The following is a 25,576-nucleotide window of genomic DNA, read 5'->3' on the forward strand; positions in this document are numbered from 1 at the left end:
TAATAATAAAATGTTGCTAATAAATATTATTATTTTCAAAAAATGTGTTTTAAATTAAATAATAATGTTAGAAATGACCAAGCAGACCAAGTGTAATAGTTATATGTAATATAAGAAAAAAACAGATAGTACACCTTATACAGATCAAAGAAGTTCGGAGACAATTTTATATGTTTTAGATATTTTTTGGGACTAAAATAATAATTATAGTAGATCATTTGCGTGTAGTGAAGTCTGATGAGTTGCTGTGTTTAATGTTCACAGGCAGAGATCATCAGCAGGCTCATAAGTCCTGGCCATCCACACTGAGTGACACAGACAGTATTGGGCCAGGGAGTGGACTTGGCTCTCCAACATCCAGCACAGGTGACCAACATAACTGACACGTGCAGAACTGACTCATGGAGAGCTGACATGTGCAGACTGACATGCGCAGAACTGACATGCCTAGAACTGACACATGGAGAAGTGACAGATGCAGAACTGACACACGGAGAACAGACACAGGCAGAACTGACACACAGAGAAGTAACAGACGCAGAACTGACACACAGAAAAGTAACAGACGCAGAACTGACACACGGAGAACTGACATGTGCAGACTGACATGCGCAGAACTGACATGCCTAGAACTGACACATGGAGAAGTGACAGACGCAGAACTGACACACGGAGAACAGACACAGGCAGAACTAACACACAGAGAACTGACATGTGCAGATCTGACACACAGAGAACTGACACGTGCAGAACTGCCACGCGCAGAACTGACATACAGAGAACAAACCTATGGAGAACTGACACGCATAGAACTGCCACTCGCAAAACTGACACATGCAGAACTGATACGCGCAGAACTGACACACAGAGAACTGACACGTGCAGAACTGCCACACGTAGAAATGATACACGCAGAACTGACATACAGAGAACAAACCTATGGAGAACTGACACACGCAGAACTTACATGCGCAGAACTGACACACGCAGAACTGACATGCGCAGAACTCACACACGCAGAACTCACATGTGCAGAACTGACACACAGAGAATTGACACATGCGTAGAACTGATACGCGCTAGGGTTGCCGCGGTGACGTAATTTTCCCACCAGTTAATCAGCGCGTCACAAACCCGGTTATCCCTGTGTCACCGGGTGGGAGTGGCTTGTAAATGCGCATGCAGACATTTTACTTTCACTTTTGAATTACGCAGCTGTTTAAATGCAGTGCTTGCGTACGCTGCGTTAAATAGCGTATGAATTTGCATCCAATGAGAGTACAACAGCTGGTAATTAAGTGCATGAGTCAATGTCCGCAGGTAATTCTCAAAGAACCCGCCAGTCCCAAGCAGAGCAACCGGCTACTTCTCCATAAAGCGCTGCTTGAATGATGTGTTTATTATTTTTCTTGATGAAAAACACAACAACAAAACGATCTCGCTTATATTAAACATCATATATGTATCTTATAACAAAAACGAGTAAGCATGCGGCTTCTGCCATTGTCTGATCGGTCAGCTCGCCTCGCAAACTCTGACCGAAGTAAATGAAATCTGACACCTGCTGCTGCATTGTGACGTGATGCGCGTTCAGCGCCGCCGAATTCAGGCAGCAGACACATTCAGTTGTTAGTGTGTTTCCTCTCTCTAACGAAACTAAATGATTTAATTACACGAAAATATCAAAACGACGATGGAAGACGGTGTCGCGGTGGGCAAGTGATATAACCGGTGAGAGGCTGAAGCACCGGTAATCACCGTTTCACCGACTATCACGGCAAGCCTAATACGCGCAGAACTGACATACAGAGCACAAACCTACGGAGAACTGAGACGCATAGAACTGGCACTCGCAAAAATGACACACTCAGAACTGACACGTGCAGAACTGAGACACGGAGAACTGACATGCGCAGAACTGACATGCGCAGAACTGACACAGGCAGAACTGACACAGGCAGAACTGACACACAGAGAACTGACATGCGCAGAACTGACACAGGCAGAACTGACACACAGAGAACTGACACAGGCAGAACTGACACACAGAGATCTGACATGCGCAGGACTGACACAGGCAGAACTGACACACGGAGAACTGACACAGGCAGAACTGACACACAGAGATCTGACATGCGCAGGACTGACACAGGCAGAACTGACACAGGCAGAACTGACACACAGAGAACTGACATGCGCAGGACTGACACAGGCAGAACTGACACACAGAGAACTGACATGCGCAGAACTGACACACGGAGAACTGACAGGTGTAGAACTGACACAGGCAGAACTGACACAGGCAGAACTGACACACAGAGAACTGACATGCGCAGAACTGACACAGGCAGAACTGACACACGGAGAACTGACACACGGAGAACTGACACAGGCAGAACTGACACACAGAGATCTGACATGCGCAGGACTGACACAGGCAGAACTGACACAGGCAGAACTGACACACAGAGAACTGACATGCGCAGGACTGACACAGGCAGAACTGACACACAGAGAACTGACATGCGCAGAACTGACACACGGAGAACTGACAGGTGTAGAACTGACACAGGCAGAACTGACACAGGCAGAACTGACACAGGCAGAACTGACATGCGCAGGACTGACACACAGAGAACAAACACATGCAGAACTGACATATGGAGAACTGACACACGTAGAACTGACACACGCAGAACTGACACACAGGGAACTGACATACAGAGAACTGACCCGTGCAGAACTTACACGCACAGAACTGACACACCGATTCGGGCAGAACTGACATGCGCAGAACCATTCACATCTACATTTATGTTAATGCCTGACACTTTTATTTAGAGCGTCACACAGTGCTTTACACCTTATACATTTTCCAGCATGCATGTTCCCTGCAATTGATCCCACAACCTTTTTCGCTGCTATGAAATGCTCTACCACTGAGTTACAGGCACCGACACACATCACTCTGTTCTACAGTAATAAAATAGAAGATTCGATGATGTAAGATATTGTATTGTTTTGGTTACAGGAGACATCTCGAAACCTTCCAGGCCAGTGTCTGCCACCACTTTGTCATCCAATGAAGACTTAGAAGATAGAGACGGTACCATGACTCCATTTGATCAAAGTGAGAGACAGATCTCACACTCATATAAAAAGCCTTATACCCAAACATCTAAACAAAGTAAGTATCTGTGTTTTTATTGTGTTTAGGTATAAATGGCATTGAGCCTGAAAGCGCAGCTCCTACCGGACCTTTCAGGAATGTGGGATTATCAAAAGCGGCAAAAACACATCGACTGCGCAAACTGCGCACACCCTCAAAGTGCAGAGAATGTGACAGCTATGTTTATTTCCAGGGTGCAGAATGTGAGGAGGTGAGAGACAAACCACCTCTATGTTTTAACTGGTTCGTTATACATTGTTGAGATGATCGGATGAGTATAAATATAACATTGATATTAGCATTTCAGTGATCACATAATTCTGCTCTGATTTTATGATTTGATATGTAATATCATAGAATTATAGTTTTCCAAGTCAAACATTTTTCAAGTATTATTAAGCTTGTTTGTGTTCATTAATGAAAGTTTTAGTGAGATAATTGTTATAATGTGATGATATATGTTGTGTGTCAGTGTTTTCTGGCGTGTCATAAGAAGTGTTTAGAGTCGCTGGCGATTCAGTGCGGTCATAAGAAGCTTCAGGGTCGTCTGCAGTTGTTCGGCCGTGATTTCTCTCACGTACTGCAGGGTGATGATGATGGTGTACCCTTCATTATCCGAAAATGCATCACAGAGATCGAGAGGAGAGCGCTTGGAATGAAAGTGAGATGTTTTCTTCGGAATTGTCCATGTGATTTTTATTTTTTTTAAATGCAAGTTGAATGAATGAATCACTTTTTGTTTATAAAGCATCATTGGAGTTTAAATGTTGTGTCTGTGTGTCTACAGGGGATCTATCGTGTGAATGGAGTCAAGACTCGTGTAGAGAAGTTATGTCAGGCATTTGAGAACGGTAAAGAGCTGGTGGAGCTTTCACAGGCGTCTCCACATGACATTAGCAATGTGTTAAAACTCTACCTCAGACAGGTGAGATAACTTGCACACCTTACCCTACACAGGATTCATAAAATCATTTTCTGCCTGTTCTGACACGAGTTATTGCTTATTTTTACTTGGCAATCTTACACCAAAACTGTGCCACACTGCATATAAAGGAAAAGACTAAGCTACTATCTGTGCTACTGTACTACAGACAAAGATCTGAAACATTTAATGTTGATCTAGATTTGTGTTTCTGACCTTGTGTGTGGGCGTCGCTGGAAGCATGATTTTTAAAAGGGGGGCGTTTGCGAGTTTACTCCAAAAATCAAGGCAAGCCTATTTTAGACTTTAACTCATTCACCGCCATTGATGAGTTATCTCGTCAATTATGAGTTAATATTTAACTAATAAATACACCTTTCTGGACGAATTTCAAAGTGAAAGTGTAATACCGCTTTTATCCACTAGATGGCGCCAAACTGAATTTATCAAAAACGGAAGTTAAAAAGATTTAATGATTTATTTTAACTGCCTTTATGTTTGATAGTCATTCTGAGTCTGATCTCTAACATAAATTCCTTTACAAAACGCATTTTTTTAAGCTTATTGCTCAAAATGTTGTATTTTTGAAGAGAAATATCCATATTTCAGTGGTTAAATTAAGTGGAAAAAGTAAATATATAATGAAACGTTTTTTCCCCATTTTGTTTGTTTGTTTGTTTGTTTGTTTATTGTTTGTTTGAAAGCAGAAGGTGTGTTCTTTATTTGGATATAATATGTATGTTTATATATTTATAGAAGATAATTTTTCCTGCAAGTAATTTTGTGAAACTTTTGTTAAAATCACAAAAATGCAGGTGGGCAACTTTTCTCAAAAAGGCAGGCGGTGAATGAGTTAAATACTGTCTGCAACCATGTGCGCAGGGGACCGGAGAACACATCCCAGCCTACTTTATCCACCATTCTCGTCTATATTCTCTGATTTGTTACTTAGGTTTGAGAACTAACTATCAGCCAACTGAGCGTATGGAGCAATCATTTCTCATGCTTACGCGTGACACGTCTGCTGGGTCATAATCTGTCTTGTCAGTGTATCTCAATTAGCTTATTTATTGATATTTTAATGATCCATAAGTTTTGATTTCCATATTTGACTCCACCGGTGTTAGGTATTATGATGCGAGAGGCTTGTCCTGTATTTGTATTCATTTATATTTGTAATAAATATAAATGCTGTGTCCTGTATTAGATCAATACACCACACAATCATTTAAAAAACATGTCACCAAATAACACAGGGTGTCTCTCTATATTATGTCTATTTGGTCCCTCTGTTATACTACACTGTAAAAAAAATGCAGCATTAAGGTAAAACAACTTGGTTTTGCAAGTCAATTCATCCTACTATTTTAAGTATTTTTGACCTGTGATGAGTTGACATAACTTATAAAAACAAGTTGAAATTGTATCAGAAATCAGAAAAAGTTGGGACACTGTAGAAATTGTGAGTAAAAACGGAATGGAATAATTTACCAATCTCATAAACTTATATTTTATTCACAATAGAATATAGATAACATATCAAATGTAGAAAGTGAGACATTTTGAAATGTCATGCCAAATATTGGCTCATTTTGGATTTCATGAGAGCTACACATTCCAAAAAAAGTTGGGACAGGTAGCAATAAGAGGCCGGAAAAGTTAAATGTACATATAAGGAACAGCTGGAGGAGGACCAATGTTTAGGAATAGGAATGTTGTCCCATTCTTGTCTAAAACAGGCTTCTAGTTGCTCAACTGTCTTAGGTCTTCTTCGTCGCATCTTCCTCTTGCACCAAATGTTTTCTATGGCTGGCCAATTCAGTACTCAGATCCTTTTTCTACGCAGTCTTGACGTTGTAATTGATGCAGTATGTGGTCTGGCATGGTCATGTTGGAAAATGCAAGGTCTTCCCTGAAAGAGATGACGTCTGAATGGGATCATATGTTGTTTTAGAACTTATGTGTAAGCTGCCCATGCCACACGCACTCATGCAACCCCAAACCATCAGAGATGCAGGTTTCTGAAATGAGCGCTAATAACAACTTTGGATGTCCTTGTCCTCTTTAGTCCGGATGAAATGGCGTCCCAGTTTTCCAAAAACAACTTTTTTAAGAACAAATTTTGATTCGTCTGACCACAGAACAGTTTTCCACTTTGCCACAGTCCATTTTAAATGAGCCTTGGCCAAGAGAAAACGCCTCCGCTTCTGAGTCATGTTTAAATATGGCTTCTTTTTTTACCTATAGTGTTTTAGCTGGCAACGGCGGATGACACGGTGGATTGTGTTTTCTGGAAGTATTCCAGAGCCTATGTTATGATTTCCATTACAGTAGCATTCCTGTATGTGATGCAGTGCCGTCTAAGGGCCCGAAGATCATGGGCATCAAGTATGGTTTTCCAGCCTTGACCCTTACGCACAGAGATTGTTCCAGATTCTCTGAATCTTTGGATGATATTATGCACTGTAGATGATGATAACTTCAAACTCTGTAATTTTTCTCTAAGAAACTCAGAAAACTATTTTTTGCCGCAGCTTTGGGGGAATTGGTGATTCTCTGCCCATCTTGACTTCTGACAGACACTGCCACTCTGAGAGGCTCTTTTTATACCCAATCATGTTGCCAATTGACATAATAAGTTGCAAATTATTCCTTAAGCTGTTCCTTATATGTACATTAAAATTTTCTAGCCTCTTATTGCTACCTGTCCCAACTTTTTTTGGAATGTGAAGCTCTCATGAAATCCAAAATGAGCCAATATTTGGCATGACATTTCAAAATGTCTCACTTTCAACATTTGATATGTTATTTATATTCTATTGTAAATAAAATGTAAGTTTATGAGATTAGTAAATTATTCCATTCCTTTTTTACTCACAATTTCTACAGTGGCCCAACTTTTTCTGATTTGGGGTTGTAAAATAAAAAATGATAATAATATGAAACAATTATATATATAATAAAATAGCGCCCAAAACAACCCCCAATTCTTTCATAGACTCACCTCAAAACACATTTATGTTTAAACACCTCGTAAAAGTGGATTTTGCATAATAGGTGGCCTTTAAGGACAAGCAAAGGCCTTTAAAACATATTTTCCATTACAACATATCTGGTGACGCTGGCTTTAAAAGACATGCAAGCCTCATCCAAGAAAAAGTATGTATCATGAAAAAGTAACTGAAAAGTAACTAAAAAGAAACGTAAGCATTACTTTCCATGAAAAGTAACTAACGCAATTAGTTACTTTTTTTGGAGTAATTAATGTTGTAATGCATTACTTTTAAAAGTAACTTTCCCCAACACTGACTGTAGATGTGTTTACAGTCTTTAGTAATAGACATGAGCCACAGAATATTTCTATAATAGACCCATGTTGTGGATCAGCATTTTTAATGCATGATTTTCTTTTCTCCGCTCAGCTTCCAGAACCCATCATGCAGTTTCGTATGTATCATGAGCTGATGGGTTTAGCAAAAGAAAGTCTGACCTCGAACACTTCAGAGGCAGGCGAGGGGCTGAAGGGCCCAGAGATTGTCGATCGTGGGTCAGAAACAGAAGCAGAAGTGTTGACCCTGGTGGAGAAACTCAGAGATCTGCTGAAACGGCTGCCACAAGCTAACATCGCTATACTGAACTACATCATACAACACCTGCGCAGGTAAGAAACAGCGCTTCCTAACCGACTGCTATCAGAAATGTCAAAGACAAATTAAATGCTTTAAAATCATTATAAGATTCAAACAGTATTGTATATATCTCCTGTAGCACAGTTGGTGCAAAGGTTGTGGGTTTGATTCCCAGTGATCACTGATATAATGCACTGTAAGTCACCTACAGTGGACAAAAGCGTTTGACAAATACATGTTATGTATATGTATATCAGTGTGATGAATAAAGTTGTAAAAGTACAAATATTATACAAGTTTCACAGTTAATATGAACTTGTAGAAATGTATAAAATAGTGACTGTGTGAAATATCCATTTACCCAAACTGCAAACACGTTTATGTGGGGCTCACATGAGGTACAGAGTGGGCATGGGCTCAAAATGGGCATCTTATCTGTGGACCACTTGGGTGACCTAGTTAGTACCCATATGGGTGATCCCAGGTGGGCTCCCTATTTGCTTCCAGTTGGGACATTAATAGGAAACATGGGCTTAAAATAGGCTACACAAGGGACTTAATCATTGATGTGTATATTTGATAAAAAAATTAACACATGTGGGGCAACCATGAAAACTGAGGACAAAATTTAGCTCGGTCCCAGTTGGGTAGCCCCACAGGGGTTTGTCCACTGGGAAAGGTTATGAGGTTTGTCATAGTTTGCTGTATAATGTCAGTATTATTGATTTGTGTCTTTCAGAGTGTCTGAATTGGAGCAGGATAACAAAATGAGTGTGAGTAATTTGGGTATCGTGTTTGGACCAACGCTGATGAGACCCAAACCTACCGGAGCGACGGTGTCTCTCTCATCTCTAGTGGATTATCCACACCAGGCCAGAATCGTCGAGGCTTTGATTATCTTCCAGCATAAAATCTTCATCTCTGCTGATAGATCATTATCATCATCTTCAGTCACCTGTACAACACAAGGCCAGGTCTGCAAAAACTCATTCCTAAATAATAATAATAATAAGTTTATTTTATATAGCGCCTTTCAACAATCTCAAGGACGCTTTACAAAGATGTGAAATACAATCGTACAGAATCAAGAGGAGTAGAAAACATCATTAGACGAAAACAAAACATGTACATAGACGATAGAGAAGGAAACAACATATCAAAACATCCCAACAACAAACATGTAGATAATGAACAGCAATAAACCTACAACATTAATACAAATTATTGTGCACATTTAGAAACACATTTATCTTTTCATTTTTCATCAGAATGTCTTATCTGGCTTTACCTATTAAATTAGTTTTCATTTAAGTCTGACTAGCCAATAAACTTTGTCATTTCTTTGTCACTTGACTTACTTTTTAAAATGTGTAGGCTGAGATCAAGTGTCGAGTCCATGTCAAGGCCGAGTCCAATCCAGCTTTATCTGGAATTGGATTTGACACTTGATCTTTGGTTGGACTCGATAACAACACTGTGTGTAGGTGTGTGGTTTATCACAGCTTATTTTTTATTTCATGCAGGATCATGAGGCTGGAACTCATGAAGAAGAGAACAGAGCAGATGTAGAATGTGGTGAGATAAAACTTCTGCACATGCTCAGTGTGACACTTCTTCTGCACATGCTCAGTGTGACACTTTTTCTGCACATGCTCAGTGTGACACTTCTTCTGCACATGCTCAGTGTGACACTTTTTCTGCACATGCTCAGTGTGACACTTCTTCTGCACATGCTCAGTGTGACACTTCTTCTGCACATGCTCAGTGTGACACTTTTTCTGCACATGCTCAGTGTGACACTTCTTCTGCACATGCTCAGTGTGACACTTTTTCTGTACATACTCAGTGTGACACTTCTTCTGCACATGCTCAGTGTGACACTTCTTCTGCACATGCTCAGTGTGACACTTATTCTGCACATGCTCAGTGTGACACTTCTTCTGCACATGCTCAGTGTGACACTTTTTCTGTACATGCTCAGGGTGCGTTCCACTCCAGTTTTAGACACACACTCGCGAACTTCCCTAAGCACTTCCCCTCGGGGGAATCCCTGTCGCCATTTTGAAGTGCGTTCCACTTCGTCAAGTGGACGAGGGAAGTTTGTATGGACAGACCCTCGCTCCCTCGATTTTGACCGAGGGAGCGAGTCTGCTTCATATGTACACTTCATGCAGCTTCATATCCCACAATCCAACACGATTGTGACGTCACTTCAGCAACTCGCGCTTTGCACATGGAGGGGGCGGTCTCCACTTTCCATGTGATCAAGGGCTTAGGGCGATCCATTTGAACCCACTTCAAGTGTTCTAGCAGTAGTGGGCACTCGTACAACGTAAGCAATGACGTACATCCGAGTGAACGAGGCTGAGGGAAGTTAGCGAGGGAAGTTCATAAAAAAACGAACTGGAACGCAGGGCAAGTGTGACACTTCTTCTGTACATGCTCAGTGTGACACTTCTTCTGCACATGCTCAGTGTGACACTTTTTCTGCACATGCTCAGTGTGACACTTCTTCTGCACATGCTCAGTGTGACACTTCTTCTGCACATGCTCAGTGTGACACTTTTTCTGCACATGCTCAGTGTGACACTTTTTCTGCACATGCTCAGTGTGACACTTTTTCTGTACATGCTCAGTGTGACACTTCTTCTGCACATGCTCAGTGTGACACTTCTTCTGCACATGCTCAGTGTGACACTTCTTCTGCACATGCTCAGTGTGACACTTTTTCTGTACATGCTCAGTGTGACACTTCTTCTGCACATGCTCAGTGTGACACTTTTTCTGCACATGCTCAGTGTGACACTTTTTCTGTACATGCTCAGTGTGACACTTCTTCTGCACATGCTCAGTGTGACACTTCTTCTGCACATGCTCAGTGTGACACTTCTTCTGCACATGCTCAGTGTGACACTTTTTCTGTACATGCTCAGTGTGACACTTCTTCTGCACATGCTCAGTGTGACACTTCTTCTGCACATGCTCAGTGTGACACTTCTTCTGCACATGCTCAGTGTGACACTTTTTCTGTACATGCTCAGTGTGACACTTCTTCTGTACATGCTCAGTGTGACACTTCTTCTGCACATGCTCAGTGTGACACTTCTTCTGCACATGCTCAGTGTGACACTTCTTTTGCACATGCTCAGTGTGACACTTTTTCTGCACATGCTCAGTGTGACACTTCTTTTGCACATGCTCAGTGTGACACTTCTTCTGCACATGCTCAGTGTGACACTTTTTCTGCACATGCTCAGTGTGACACTTTTTCTGCACATGCTCACTCAGTGGTTGTTTACCAAACAGAAGGCTGCATCCTTCGGAGGTCACATTTGTAGACTGCATACATCTTATTTCAGAATATTAACACTTTCAAAGTTTACTATTATACTTGGTTAATCGTACATTGCTGTAATATGCTTATAACTTGTGAATGTAATGATTAGTTAACTGAAATAAACCAGGCATGATGACGTATGTAGCCTGCATATGCGAGCTCCGGAGGATGCAGCCTTCCGTTTGAGAAGCGGCCTAGGGTGCGTTTACAAAACAACAATGTATCTTGTTGCTGAACCACCATAGTATGATGCATAATTTGAGAAACTAACTACATAGTCAAGGCTACTATTTCCTGAAAACTTAGTAAGTTTGCCACACATTCGTCATTTGAACCATGTTGGTTCAACAATATTGATGTCGTCACGTGATAGGTGAAGTCCAAATTAATCTGTTCAAATCGATTTAATGCCAGATTACTGCTTTAAATAACGAACATTGCATCTGAATATTTTGTTTTCGTGATTTAGTTCTCTGTTGTTTTATTTCAAGATATTTTATTAATGCAAAAGTACCTTCTTACATCACTCCTCCAAGGGATTCCCCAGGGTCATAAACCCCTCAGGGATCCATGCATGGGCACTTTTAAAAAAACACCGCTGTAATTCTGTTTACAAACTAAAAGTCGTAAAATAGACTGTACATATTTATAATGATGGATATAAAATGCACTTCTTGTTGCTTGCTTATTTTGTTCAAAAGCATAATCAATGCCAGCCTAATGTCATAATAACAAGGAACTGCACTTCTAACCACAGCTCGACAGCTGTACTTACAACCACACAAGTTTGCGATGCAGTTGCAAATGTTCATTTGAACTATGGTTTCGGGAAACACCAAATCATTGAACTATGTTAGTAACAGCGGTTAGTTGTCTAACGATGCTTTTGGGAAACACACCCCTGTTTGACACTTCTTCTGCACATGCTCAATGTGACAGTTCTTCTGCACATATTATTAAAGGCAGGGTGTTTGATCTCTGAAAGCCAATGTTGACATTTGAAATCACACACCCCTACCCCAATACAATCTTGACCTTCTTTTGATAGACCCGCCCCACAAATAGGCAACCCCGGCAAGGATGACCGTTAGTATAAGTGTTTTGGTAGTCGGCTTGACTCCCTTTTCCAAAGTCTTTTTCAAAATTCATGCACCCCGCCTTTAAAAGTATTGGTCCCATATTAATAAAACTTCTATTCTTAATACAGGCGAAATGTTTGAAATGTGCTTTTATTTGACATAATGTGTCTTGAAACAGACGTATTTTATTTGATAAAAATCTTAAAATATTGCCAAGGTTTATTTACTTATAAACTTATTACGTATAAATACATTTCACATAAAACACAATTTTGCAGGTATAAGAGACAATTTTGAGATAAATTATATTATAATATATAGAAAGTGTTTATTATATACACTTTATAAAAATTATATAGAATTATATTATTTGAAGTTATATTATATAGATACTTTATTCATCCCAATGCGCCACAAACTTAATAGTATAAAGTATAGTAAAGCCCTAATCTGATGGTAATTGTTTCTCATGAGCGTGTCTGTAGAAATGCATTTGCATGCCTCCTCCGCAATAAACCTCATGCATTCGGATGAAGATAAATTTGGGGTGGATGTGTGAGTTTAAAATTCAAAACAGCAGGAAATGAGATACACGTATGGTTAATTACATGATCATTCACATGACCCGGATACTTTATTGTATGTTAATGGAATACTATTGTGTAATTGAATACATTTAAAATTGTATTTAGCACTTAAAACACGTAAAACACTGACATTCTGGATTCGGACGGAAATAAAATCACTACCACTACCTTACATCCCCATGAGAAACGATTACCGTCCGAATAGGGCTTATGATACTATTAATAAAGACATGCAATCTACTGTAGATAAAAAGAAAATTATTATGAGTTATATAGAAATTGTAACATTTGTTATCTCCTATCCGGTATTGTGTTTGATTTCTGAATGTTCCTCAGGTGAGTCGCTGGGATCTTCAGGTTCTCATGAGCCTTGCCCATATTCAGACTCTGATGGAGAGGAACTGAACGAAGGAGGAACACAGCGCCCCCCTCTGCTCAGTCAGGAGAGTGAGACCAGCACAGATGAAGACCAGCTGAGTCCCAGAGCGAGTCTGGACCTGAGCGGATTCGTACCAGAGACCATCCCAGAACAGACCACCGGTACTGACTCACAGTCAGATCATACAGAAGACCCAGAACAGCTCTCAGATCAGTGAGCTTAAACGATAGTTCACCAAAAATAAACGTTCTGTCATCATTTACTTATCCTCATGTTGTTATTACTATTATTTATCAAAAGAAGAGATTTTTACGGTATCCACTGACTTCCATAGTATTTGTTTTTCCTACTATGAAAGTCAATTACAGCCAATATCATTTATCAAAATATCTTCTTTTGTGTTCAACAGAATAAAGAAACAACGTGAGGATGAATAAATGATGACAGAACTTACATATTTTTGGTGAATTATCCCTTTAATGTGTCATGAATTTAAAGAGAGAGATGTGAGAGAGGAAAAATTACAGGATTGTTTATTTTATATCTATTTTTTATGCTTTTGGGTCATGTTTGCCTTTATAAGATAGACAGTATAGGAGAGGATCAGACAGTATAGGGTGGAGAGGGATACGGGATCGTCAAAGGATCTCGAGGCGGGATTTGAACTTGTGTTGCGGAAAGTGCGTCTGCTCCACCATCGGCTCCGTCATTTATTTTATATCTATTAATGAACGAATAAAAGTTCAGAGGAGTAACATCAGATTAGACATTTATTAGACTGAGGACAGAAAGAAAGAAAGGGACAGTTTACCCAAAAAATAAAACTTCTATCATCATTTAATCATCATTACAATTCCGCCTGACTTATATTTAAGGTTATGTTTTTATAAAGAAAGCTCTGTGTTATTTATTCATTTACACACTTTCTATGTTTTCATGGTTTTACATCAACTAAAATGTCTGAATGAGACATTATACATTATACTGTAGAGTGTTTGGGAGATGAGATGTAGCTGATGATGGAGGATATTTGTCAATGCACTAGTCTATAAAGCGAGAGAATAATGTTCTCTGATCATTTCAACATATACAGTAATATTGCAAAGAATATCACATACAAGAGCAACAAAAATATACTTTTATTATTTAATAACGTCTTAAGGTAATTTACTGTATTGTAAATATGACAAGTTTTTGCAGAAAGACTCCCCATCTTTTTTTGATATATTAACATTTGTATAAATATTTGTTTCATGTTAGCACTGGAGTTAATCTAATGAAATCACTTTACTGATGTGTGGTGAATGTTTATGAGTCTCACGCTGCTGGTCAGTGTGATGTTTGAATGGTTAATACACAACTAGTTGTTTAGAAAGAAAGAGATTGTTGAGTGTCATCGGGATATCATTTCACCTGTTAAACGTTTCTTTAACTCTTGTCTGTACATTTCACCGATGCAGGAGGGTTGAATATTAGTTCTGTGACTGTATTAACAACCCTGTGACTGCAGATATTTAATCTTACATATGACTGATTACTTAACACAATATTAATTTTTACATTTAATGTAAATAGATTTCCTGAAACAAAAATATTAAATAAAATATTTACAAAATGGTTGGGTTTTTGCTGTTTTGCTTTTCATTAACACATTAAAATATTAACAAAAATAAAACATACATCTTAAATTCTTATCGTAATTGCCATATATCAAAACTTTTTAATAGTGATCCTTAGACTGTCCAACATTGTCAGAAATGTATAATTGTAGAATGCTTTTGTAATTTATACATAATTTATTGGCAAAAATATGTATGGTGCTGGTAATGACTGTGCTGGTAATGACATTTTTGTCAAAAAACTAGCCCTTCTAGCTAAGATGATGACTTAGAAAGTTTCTACATGCAATGTACACCATTTTAACTATTAAAGTGATAAAAATATTTCAAAAATGTTTAAAAATACAGAAATACAACACATATGGTAATGACGCATAATAAGTGTACATGCCCAACACAAAGAATAAAGAGTTGATTTACTTACTTTTCTGGACATCAAGGCATCAGTCTTGCAGCTTGAAATCCATGTGCCCCACTATGTCATTAGGTTACCATGGCTACCAAATAAACTTTTGATGAAAAACATGCAGAGCGTGTTGGTAATGACACCTTAACCATGGGGAAGGTAGAAATTACGCAAAATAAAGTACAAAATCCATATATATGCTTAATCTGTGCATGTTGTTTATTAGTTCAAGTAACATTTAATTCATATGCATATATTTTTTATATTAATTTGTGATAAATAACGTTTGAAATATGGCACGACATGTGAAAACTCTGGTGAAGGACAACACCAAAACACAGATATTGTACCACAAAACACCAATAAAATGTGATAAAATTATTAGTAAGAGCAACCATAAAAAAGTAGGGTTGTTTTTGTTTATACGAATTAATGGTGCTAAAATGTATTAGATTTAATTAGTTTTTAATAGAATTACACCCTGTGGACATAAATAGGCCCGAATTCTGGGAAATACCCATATACATTTCCCTAAATTTCCAAATAATTCACATAAATTCCTGTTAAGTTTACAATTTGGCTGGGTCCATCCAAACGTGATGCGAATCTTTTCAGAATTCGCAAAAAAACAACGAAATGCAAACTATGCGTCAATCGAGTTGTTTTGAGCGGATGACGGTGGTATTGGTAACCTAGTAACCAACAGTAAACAAAATGATGAAGGCCTACGCTTGGAAAATGGAGACAGGACTGCATGTAGTCACAATGGTGCAATTTGTTAATGTATTTGCCGTGCAGCTTGTAATTGCCAAACTGAATGCTGTACACAGAAGAAGAAATGCAGACTTTTTATGAAGGCACGAGCAAGCAAGACGACGTCGAGCCCCATATATGGTAAAGGCAACTTCAGCGGAAACAGCTAGAAGGTCAGTCCCGTGGTTTTAATGTTCACTACGTCAGAATTAATTCGTAAATGCGTTTCCATCTCGCATGAATCAAAAACCACCTCAAGAAGAGATTTTTAATCGAAATGTGTCGTTTCCATCACTCGTTTTCGATGCGATACTAAATGCGCATAAATCATGGTGATGGAAACATGGCACATGTCACATCTCACCTGGAAAGAAAACAATCATCTGATCTGCAGGATCATCTATTGTGAGCCACTAAAACAGTGAGATATGTACGTCTGAGTCTTCATTCACTGGGCTTATCTCCAAACTGACATTTTAAAATACAATACAGGGTGAATTCAGGTTCTTCGCGATACTTTAATGTCAAAACGTGCGTTTTTTTGCATTTGTTTGAACATTAGGCTTGTTCGTCTTCCTGCGGCGTTGCGCAGACCTATCGACATATGATATAAAAGTATCGCGAGAGCGAATCGGAGGCATCTACTTTCGCAAAGCTCTCGCGGTAGTTTAATATCATATTCCGAGCAGTTTTGCGCAGCAAAAGTCGTTTGCCCCGTGATTCGTATATTTCGGTTGCATCAGCGCGGTGCCTGATTGGTTGACACTGACAGAATAGGCGTGTCATTGGATCAGTGGGCGGGTCTACGTCACTGCAGCAGTAGTATGTGGTTATTGCAGAGAGCGCTGCTGATCGGTGTGTTGGGGAACAGGAGCTTTGCTAGAGCCATGGTAAGACATTATTACATCGTCACCTGCTATTTTCACCTTTATGTGAGTTTTTAGAGATTTAAGTGCTGTTTAATAGTTGGTTTAAACAGCTAACGCTTACGTAAGTGTAAATAGGTCAATGGCTGACGAGATTGAGCACATGTGTCTCGGTTAATGCATTCCGATAGAACAACATTAGCCTTTTAGCTTTAACGGTATCATTTTTTTTTTTACAGTAGGAGTTAAAGTTCATTTTTTTGCCTTCACGTTTACGAAACGACTCGGTCAAGCTCGTTAGCTGACGCTAGTTATTTTAGGCCTGGTTTGTCGTTTGGATTTTGCAGTTTAAAGGTGCAGATGAATAAATAATTCTAAATGTATAAGCTTAATATTTATTGTTGATAATAAATCTTAAAATGAAATAGTCAGAAATGCGTCACATCTTCGTTTCTAATGAATATTGTATGTCAGTTGTGTTGCAGGTGCTTGGCGAGTATCTGAGGATGTTAAAATTTGAAGAGTGGGGGAAAGTTTGTGAATGGGTTAAATTGCACAGTGCGTTTTTTTTGCACAATTCATCTCCACACCGACATTGATTTCACTCGCGTCTGTAGCAAAAGGAGGGCTTGGGTCGTGATAGCCAATTGAAATTGATCACTTTCATTCATTATTAATGCACCTATTACCAACTCTATTATGTTTTTTATTCAGATAGTAACTTATTTGGTTATTTAAGTATTAACCAAAGCTGTCCAATCATACTGAATGTAACGTGTGATGATGTAATGTGCTGTTAAAGCTTATCATGTGTTTATGATCTGTAGTTAAATACTGATGGGCAATCTTCCTATCTCTTTGATGAAGCAATACGGAAGTGACTTAAACGGCAATTCATCGACTGGCCGCTAGAGGCTGGCTCAAAAAGGTTAATTCCCATAGACCCGCATGTTAAAATAAAATAATATTTCTACAGCCTGGTACAAAAATATTTTTTGGTCTATATAGCTAGACCAAACTCATCCGTTTAAATATTAAGCTTTAAAGTTCTGCATAATTAAGGGCGTGGCCTTGTGAGTGACGGGTGAACTGCCATTGCTGTCACTACAATCAGAACTAGGCGGGCGTGGTTTCAGCAAGCAGCCACCTCAGCTTTACCCACGTCCCACCTATTTACCCATTTTTGATTAACCCCAAGTGAAGTGAAGTGACCCGTGGCCAAGATGGCGATGACAGGCACAGCCTACTATTGGCTTCAAATAAGCTTTTCACAAACCTATGCTGCCCTACAAAGGCAAAAGACCTTAACTCGCTATAGTTTGAAACTGAGAAAAATGACTTTAAAGTTTAGACTTTTTAGTGAGTTTCAGTTGTCAGTTCATTTCTTCATTTTTATTTTCTTGAAAAAACAACAAAATTGACTCAAGATACTTATGCACATAAAGGAGGTCTTGAATGTCTCAAAAATATCTAATTTTTAATCAAAAACAAAGTTACTGCCTTTTGCCTTTGTAGGGCCGTATGGGTGACGTCACAGACACTACGTCCATATTTGTTACAGTCTATGTTAAGTACACACTGTTAATATTTTCCTAAATATCACACGCAGTGAATGAATCATTAAACATCATGAGATGTTGTTGACAATGCTGTAGTTTTATCTCATTATACTGTACTGTAGTTAGCTGTGTAATAATGGATTACAGTTAAATCTGTTGTTTAGCTTGACTAGTTCCCGTAGGTAATCTCAATCTCTCTGTGACTGCTGTGTCTACATACATCACATTTAGTTTTTTGTAGTGATTTTAGACATCGCGATAAAGTTTTTGTCCTGGCTGTCAAACGATTAATCGTGATTAATTGCCTAAAAAAATAAAAGTTTAAGAAACGATTACATATGAATGTTTATTTATATTTTTATATATTTTATATTGTGTATAAATAAATGTAAGAAATATATTTCTGTGTGTGTGTATATATAGACCGTTTCAGCAGTAACAATATAAACAAGCGGCTGTCACGGTCCGCACGTAACTTCCGGTAAACTCCGCTAAGAATAAATAACAACAAAGTTCTTTAAACGTAGTTTATTTATATAACAAGCAAAAAAACAACACATAGATTACCTAGGAAACCAAAACATTTGGTATTTTTGACGAGGGATTCGTTCAAGAGATCAGTTTAGTAACTAGTCAGACCATTAAAAAAACGAAACCGGAAGTAAGGTTCGGATCCAGACGTGTATCACGTGCGTCCAATGAAACCGTCTATATATATATATATATTAGTATACACTGGTAAAGTCGTTCTGGTGCATTTATGGTAATTACTGTGTGAAAGAGGCTGCTGTTATTGTTGTGAAATCAGACATGACCTTTCACCTTTCTTTTTATTGCAGTGTGCACAGGCCCACGACTGGCAGTCGGCAAAGTCTATATACGAGTTCACAGCCAAAGACATTGATGGAAATGAAGTATCTCTAGAGAAATACAGGTGTGTGTGTGTCTAATATGATGTGCAGATTTATTTGTATTGTTTGCTAAGATTAGAATGAGACATGACAGACTATAAAATCTGTGTTAAATAAAATCTCATAGATTTGATTAAATAAGAGATCTATCGAGGATATGTGATGCGAGTGAGTTGATCTTGACCAGTGTCCTCCTATCATCAAGAACATACAGCTGTATTCACCATTTAACATTCAGAACGGGTTTACAACTGCATACTGACAGGCAGCAATGCCTTGATGGTCACACCCTCGTGTTTACAGTTATACATGTGGTCAGACACTTATTTAAAGTGCCCATATTATGCAAAATCCACTTTGACAAAGTGTTTGGACATAAATGTGTGTAGGCAGTGTGTGAACACAACCACTCTACAAAGAAAAAAATCCATACAATCCTTCTTATTTAATCCCACTAAACCAAAACAGTCTCATTGGACATGGTTTTGATTCGCTTGTTAATGTGTTGTCACACTAACAAAGCCCCGCCCACTGCCACTGACTGACTGGTTCATTTTATCCAAAATATTTTTTAAATGTGTTTGTTAGCACAACGAGCACTAATGTAGCTGATTTGCATGCCCTACTTTGTGCACACATGATGTATATTAATATTATTACTTTCAGTGCACCTAATAAATAGTCTTTTATCAGTTAGTAAAGACCGTTTCAAGTAATATTGCAAAAAATGTATAAAACAAAACATCCTCTTTTGTGCCTTTAATGGGATTTAAAAATATATGGGGCTTTTTTATTGTAGGGTGTTTGAGTTCACACACTGCCAACACACATTGATGTCCAAACACCTTGTTAAAGTGATTTTTTGTATAATAGATGCTAGGGATGGGCATTTGATTAAATTTTTTTAGTCGATTGTCGGGAGAATTAACGATCGACTATCGATTAATCATTAATATTTTTATAATAAAAAATAATTATTTTTATAATTCAAAAATGTTGAATACAAAAATGTTGAATACAAAAATACAGCGTGTTTTCCTCCATGAGACCTTTATTACAAGATCAACTTGTAGCAAACAGTTGAACTACATTTAGTTAGACAAACGAAACATATATGCGCTTGAATATATGCGAGCCGCATTTTTAAACAGAGACCTCATTTGTTCCAAAAAATCATTACCTCTTCATGATTATTTTTTTGAAATCAAAACGGAAGGTCACAGATAACGGAGTATGGCGTCAAATATTGCACCCTGGTGGTAAAATGTTGAATTGCTGCCACACAGTGAAATTCATTTAATTGCTTCAAGACACACTACGCTAGGCAACGCAACCTGCATTAGATAAAAAAAGTATTCGATTAATCAATAACAAATTAACGTCATCGACTAAATTCTTAATGATCAATTATCGATCGTCGATTAATCATGCCCATCCCTAATAGATGCCCTTAAGAATGTACTGAGAGAAAGGTTAAATGAAAATGTATTCTACTTAACAAAGGGTCTGTTTCCAGGACCAAGTTTAGATTAATCCAGAACCAGGGTTTAATTATATTATTAGGACATTTATGTAGTTTTTACAAACAAACTGTACAAAAAACAATACTGGTGTGCATCTTGAGACAAAACAATGGCACTGATATATTTTAAGATGCGTCACTGGAAGATGTTTTTAAGGCAGCTCAAACATTCATTTTAGTAAAAGTAAAAAAAAGTCACTTATTTTTTGTTGTTGTAAACACTGTTAAATCTTTTGATTGCATATATGAATGGTGATAATATGGCATACAAGAATTATAGAATGAAGTGGTGAGGGCATTTAATATTGATTACGAAACAACTCAATAAAAGTTACTGCCTTTAAAATTCCTTGGTGTTTCGAAAGGAGGTCAAGAGAGGTTTGTTTGTCATTTGCATAGCTTTGTGTTTTACACACGCACTTGCGTATGTGTGTTTGTTCATCTTGATGCACTGCCCTCCCAAACTCTGCCTACGGTTTTAATACAGGCAAAAATTGCTCTCTTTTCCCTTTTTTTGTTGATCAAAGCATAACACATGTTCTGACCTACATAAACGTGTCGTGTATTTGACTGTGAATATATGCATTCTTCTTGTTTATCATCTTATTTTTAGTCATAGACTAAGCAGAATCTGTGTCTAGTATAGTGTGTAAACTCTGTTTTTTTGTTTGTTTTGTTTTTTCAGAGGTTATGTGTGTATCATCACTAATGTCGCCTCTAAATGAGGCAAGACCCCAGTAAACTATACTCAGTTTGCGGAAATGCACGTCACGTACGCTGAGAAGGGTTTACGAATTCTGGGTTTTCCCTGCAACCAGTTTGGAAAGCAGGTATGTATAAGTCAATGCGTACAAGCAGTGAATTGCATTATGGGTAAACTATTCCTCGCAGCACACTCAAGTGCAGGGGTCTCTACCGCAATAGATAAAACAACCTGGAGGGATACTCTTTTTATATAGTCTACGCAAAATGTTTTGTTTTACTTATGTTTTATCATTGTTTGAAATGTTAACCTTTATAAATGAAAGCCAAGCTAATATAAAAATATGTAATAAATAAATATTAAAATTGAGGCTGTTAATATAATGTGATTTGGCAGGCAACTCACAGACTCCATGCACGTGGGCACCATGTTAAAGACCACTGCTTTAGTGTAATATGGGAGGAAGTTTGCATTGTATGCAATGCAGAAGTAATCTTTGTAGCATGCTGATCGATTGATTAAATGTCAACTAAAAATATTAAATGCAACTATTGAGAATAGACATCGAGATCATTCATAAGTATCTTAAGTGTAAGTAGGTCACTGAAGACTGAGTAATTGGATTAGATTGATGGGTCAACTTCAATACTTGAACATTTCTACCTTGCAGATTAATATACATTTTATTTTGGTATTTATACATTACACTGTTGATGTAGTATTTATCTTGTGGAAACATGGAATTGAGTTACTTTTTATAATGCACAAATTGAGGCTGACACTTCTGTTATTTTATTGTACTTACACAGTGACAAAGTTGTAAATGAATCATTTTTATACATTATTAATATACTTCAAAGGGATAGTTCACAAATTTTTTTTAATTTCTGTCATTTATTCACCCTCATATGGTTCCAAACTTGTATAAATTATTTCTTTGTTCTGTTGATCACATGAAGATATTTTGAAAAATCTTTACAACAAAACTGATCTGGGGCACCACTTACTTCCAAAGTATTATTTGCTATGGAAGTCAATGGTGCCCCAGATCTGCTTGGTTACAAACAGTTTTTAAAATATCTTCATTTGTATTTAACAGAACAAAAACGTTTAAAAGTTAGGAACAACTTGAGGATATTTAAATTATGACATAATATTCAGTTTTCGTTGAACTGTCTCTTTGTATATATTTATTATTATTATTTTGTATCTAACCCTTTTCAGCATTGTGTTTTTTAACTGCATTATTATACGATGTTAATGGTGTTTTACACTGGATGTCATGGGTTGTTGTTGTGCAGTTTCTAAGCTGTTGTGAGTGGTCATAAGTCTGTTTAAAGTGTAGCGTTCAGTCTAAAACTTAAACTGTTGTCTGATGTGTTTTTACAGGAACCTGGAACAGAAGAAGAAATCAAAGCGTTTGCTAAAGGCTACAATGCAGAGTTTGATCTTTTCAGTAAGATCGATGTGAATGGAGATGGAGCTCATCCTCTGTGGAAATGGATGAAGGAACAGCCTAAAGGGAAAGGAACTCTGGGAAAGTGAGTTGATCCATACATGAGCTATATTTAGCTGTTATTCTGTAATACTTTCATAGCTCTGTCTCATCAATACTGAATTTTGTTTTTATAGCAACATCAAGTGGAATTTCACTAAGGTAACTTGTGTTTTAATTCTTTATTAACAAATATGGGGATGTTATATTTGGAAATCTAACTAGTTTGAACAAACATGCTTTACTTAACACAATACTTGTGTGCTTTTTTGGGCAAAACAAAGTAGTGCTGCCTCACCATTAGTCGCGACTAATCGTTTGCAGGATAAAAGGTTTTTTGTTTATATAATATATGTGTGTGTGCTGTGTACAATAATTATGTATATATAAATACATAAACATACATGTATAATTTTAAGAGAAAATATATTTATATAATAAATATTTATATTTATATATAATATAAATTGTATATAAATATAAACATGTATATACGCATACAAATGTTCCTTAATTATATACATACATGCGTGTGTGTGTGTGTGTGTTTGTGTTTATACATAATTATTATACACAGTACACACACATATATATATTATATAAACAAAAAATTTTATTCTGCAAATGATTAGTCGTGACTGCAAATGATTAGCATGATTAGCAGCACTAAAAAGTTGTTTTCAGTTTGGACAGCTCTTAAATTTATTTTAGTCTAGTCTAATCCCTGTCTGGGAAACCGACCCATAGACATTTAAGCCGTAGTCTTTGCTGTTGTTAATAAAGTTGTTGTTTTTATTATAGTTCCTCATTGACAAAGAAGGTCAGGTTGTGAAGAGATACGGGCCAATGGATGATCCAAGTGTAAGTTAATAATGCTCTAAAACACACGTGTGTCATGAATATTTACTTAACTGGTGCTGTCCCGTGAGCGGGTTTACTTTCATATTTTGCAATTACATTTTAATCTATAATGACAACTATATATCGTTGAAAAGGTTTAAGAATGTAGTTCTCATATTCCAAAACTTTTTAGCAGTAATCATAATGCAGTGACAGTAATTAATTAATTTGTGACAAGTATGCAGCAAACCGTTGACACCTAGTGGCCGTTGTTGGTAAAACCACTAAAAGTGTATTGCTGCGTTCACACCAGCCGCGGTAGAGGTGTCAAGCGCTAGTGATTTCAATGTTAAGTCAAAGTGAAGATGTCTAATGGAGGTCTCGTGGTGCGAATGAGGTGTTTAGCACGGCGTGTTAGACACGATTCCGCCTTATTTGTGCATCTAGTTCACGCAAATGGCGCGAATTGAGCATTGCTGCGGCAAACGCGTGCGTTGAAAATTGAACTTAGGTGGAAAAAAACCACGTGACGTAGTAACGTGATTATAGGAAGTGAGCAAAGTTGCAGAAGTCTCTCACATGACGCGAATTTCTGCATGAATGTGCCGATAACTAGAATTTCACGCACGAATGAAGCGAGTAAACTCAAAATGTTCAAGCGGCAAACTAGACGCAGCAGACGCGAATTTGACGTCTCAAACGCGGCTGGTGTGAACCCACGGTAACACAAACCTCATTTTATGTATAAAAATATACTTTATTGCATTATTTTTAGTTATTACAATACATGTAAACTGCTATGTTTAATATTTGAGTTATATTAAATTGAAGGTGTACATCACCTGGTCCATATACTGTAACTTGTGCACTATACTTGATATTAAAATTGCTTTTTTGTCTCAACAGGTTGTTGAAAAGGATCTCCCCAAGTACCTGTAACCTCTTAAGTCCAATTCATTTAATACCCTATGTGTTTGTGATCGCTCTTTCCGCTCTGGTTTGACATGAGTGGACATTAGCAGGGTCACACCCAGATCTGTGACGGCCGCTCTTGAAGCCTCTCTACAGGTGAGGGCGGCCTGATGAACCCTGACGTGCAAATTCTCTGGGAAAACCCTTTAATGTCCAGATGTCTCACCAGAGAAGAGCCTGTTATACATGTGTATACTGACAATGATATAGAAAATATTTTCTAATAGATGGTAATAATAATAATAAACAACTGAAATCAGAACTTTGTGTTTCTGTGTGGTGGTTTTTTCCAGCTGTATGGACGGAAAGAGGTATGTATGTTATTGTAAACTTGATTAAGCTATAATTTACAGATTCAGATTATATGTGATATTGAATGTTTTAAGAAAGTAACCTGATATTTTAACTCAGGCAAGGAAATATATTGGTGGTCTGGTGTAGTTAATGTGGTATAAGCACCTTTGTGTTTGTTTGAGCCCTGCAAGGAGTCATAATTAAATAAATTCTAGAGGAATGTGTAAAGGATAAGAAAATCCAAATGAAAAAGATCTGCTAGATAAAGTGACCTTTTTACATAAAAAAATCCTAGATTATTTTAAAAAAACAGCTCAACATGACCTACTTTGATTTGAAATTAAGTCCTATGACAGAGTAATTATATGGGAAACAATGGTACGATTGTTTAGGATTTGTACTAATATTGGAATTCTTATACATATTTTTTCTTTGATAGCATACCTCCGTGGCCATGCTGTCTTTTTGTTAGTAATACATTTGGTAAATACATTTATATAAATCTCACTTAAAAAAGGCTAAACCTCTGATCTC

At 37.6% G+C, this 25,576-nt stretch overlaps 2 protein-coding genes across 3 annotated transcripts in view; both read left to right on the plus strand.

The window, feature by feature from the left end:
* Nucleotides 1–14,719, plus strand: part of arhgap45a (Rho GTPase activating protein 45a) — a 33,393-nt gene extending 18,674 nt beyond the window's left edge. Inside the window, exons 15-23 of one of the 2 annotated variants that reach the window (XM_065262352.2) lie at nucleotides 265–366; nucleotides 3,032–3,106; nucleotides 3,217–3,380; nucleotides 3,642–3,830; nucleotides 3,957–4,094; nucleotides 7,514–7,752; nucleotides 8,460–8,694; nucleotides 9,244–9,295; nucleotides 13,060–14,719. In XM_065262352.2, coding sequence (XP_065118424.1) covers nucleotides 265–366; nucleotides 3,032–3,106; nucleotides 3,217–3,380; nucleotides 3,642–3,830; nucleotides 3,957–4,094; nucleotides 7,514–7,752; nucleotides 8,460–8,694; nucleotides 9,244–9,295; nucleotides 13,060–13,319 — 1,454 coding nt within the window. In that variant the 3' untranslated portion in view covers nucleotides 13,320–14,719. Of the gene's footprint in view, nucleotides 1–264; nucleotides 367–3,031; nucleotides 3,131–3,216; nucleotides 3,381–3,641; nucleotides 3,831–3,956; nucleotides 4,095–7,513; nucleotides 7,753–8,459; nucleotides 8,695–9,243; nucleotides 9,296–13,059 lie in introns of both variants that reach the window. The other variant, XM_065262351.2, reaches the window with a different exon arrangement.
* A 1,902-nt stretch (nucleotides 14,720–16,621) lies between these two features.
* gpx4b (glutathione peroxidase 4b) lies at nucleotides 16,622–25,010 on the plus strand. Its single transcript, XM_065262353.1, has 7 exons — nucleotides 16,622–16,770; nucleotides 19,145–19,239; nucleotides 21,424–21,568; nucleotides 22,831–22,982; nucleotides 23,074–23,098; nucleotides 23,738–23,797; nucleotides 24,683–25,010. The coding sequence occupies exons 1-7, from the start codon at nucleotides 16,705–16,707 to the stop codon at nucleotides 24,713–24,715; spliced, it is 576 nt and encodes a 191-aa protein (XP_065118425.1). The 5' UTR covers nucleotides 16,622–16,704; the 3' UTR covers nucleotides 24,716–25,010.
* The last annotated feature ends 566 nt before the right edge of the window (nucleotides 25,011–25,576 follow it).

This window comes from Paramisgurnus dabryanus, chromosome 6 (assembly GCF_030506205.2).
Source record: "Paramisgurnus dabryanus chromosome 6, PD_genome_1.1, whole genome shotgun sequence".
In the NCBI taxonomy this organism is placed as follows: domain Eukaryota; kingdom Metazoa; phylum Chordata; class Actinopteri; order Cypriniformes; family Cobitidae; genus Paramisgurnus; species Paramisgurnus dabryanus.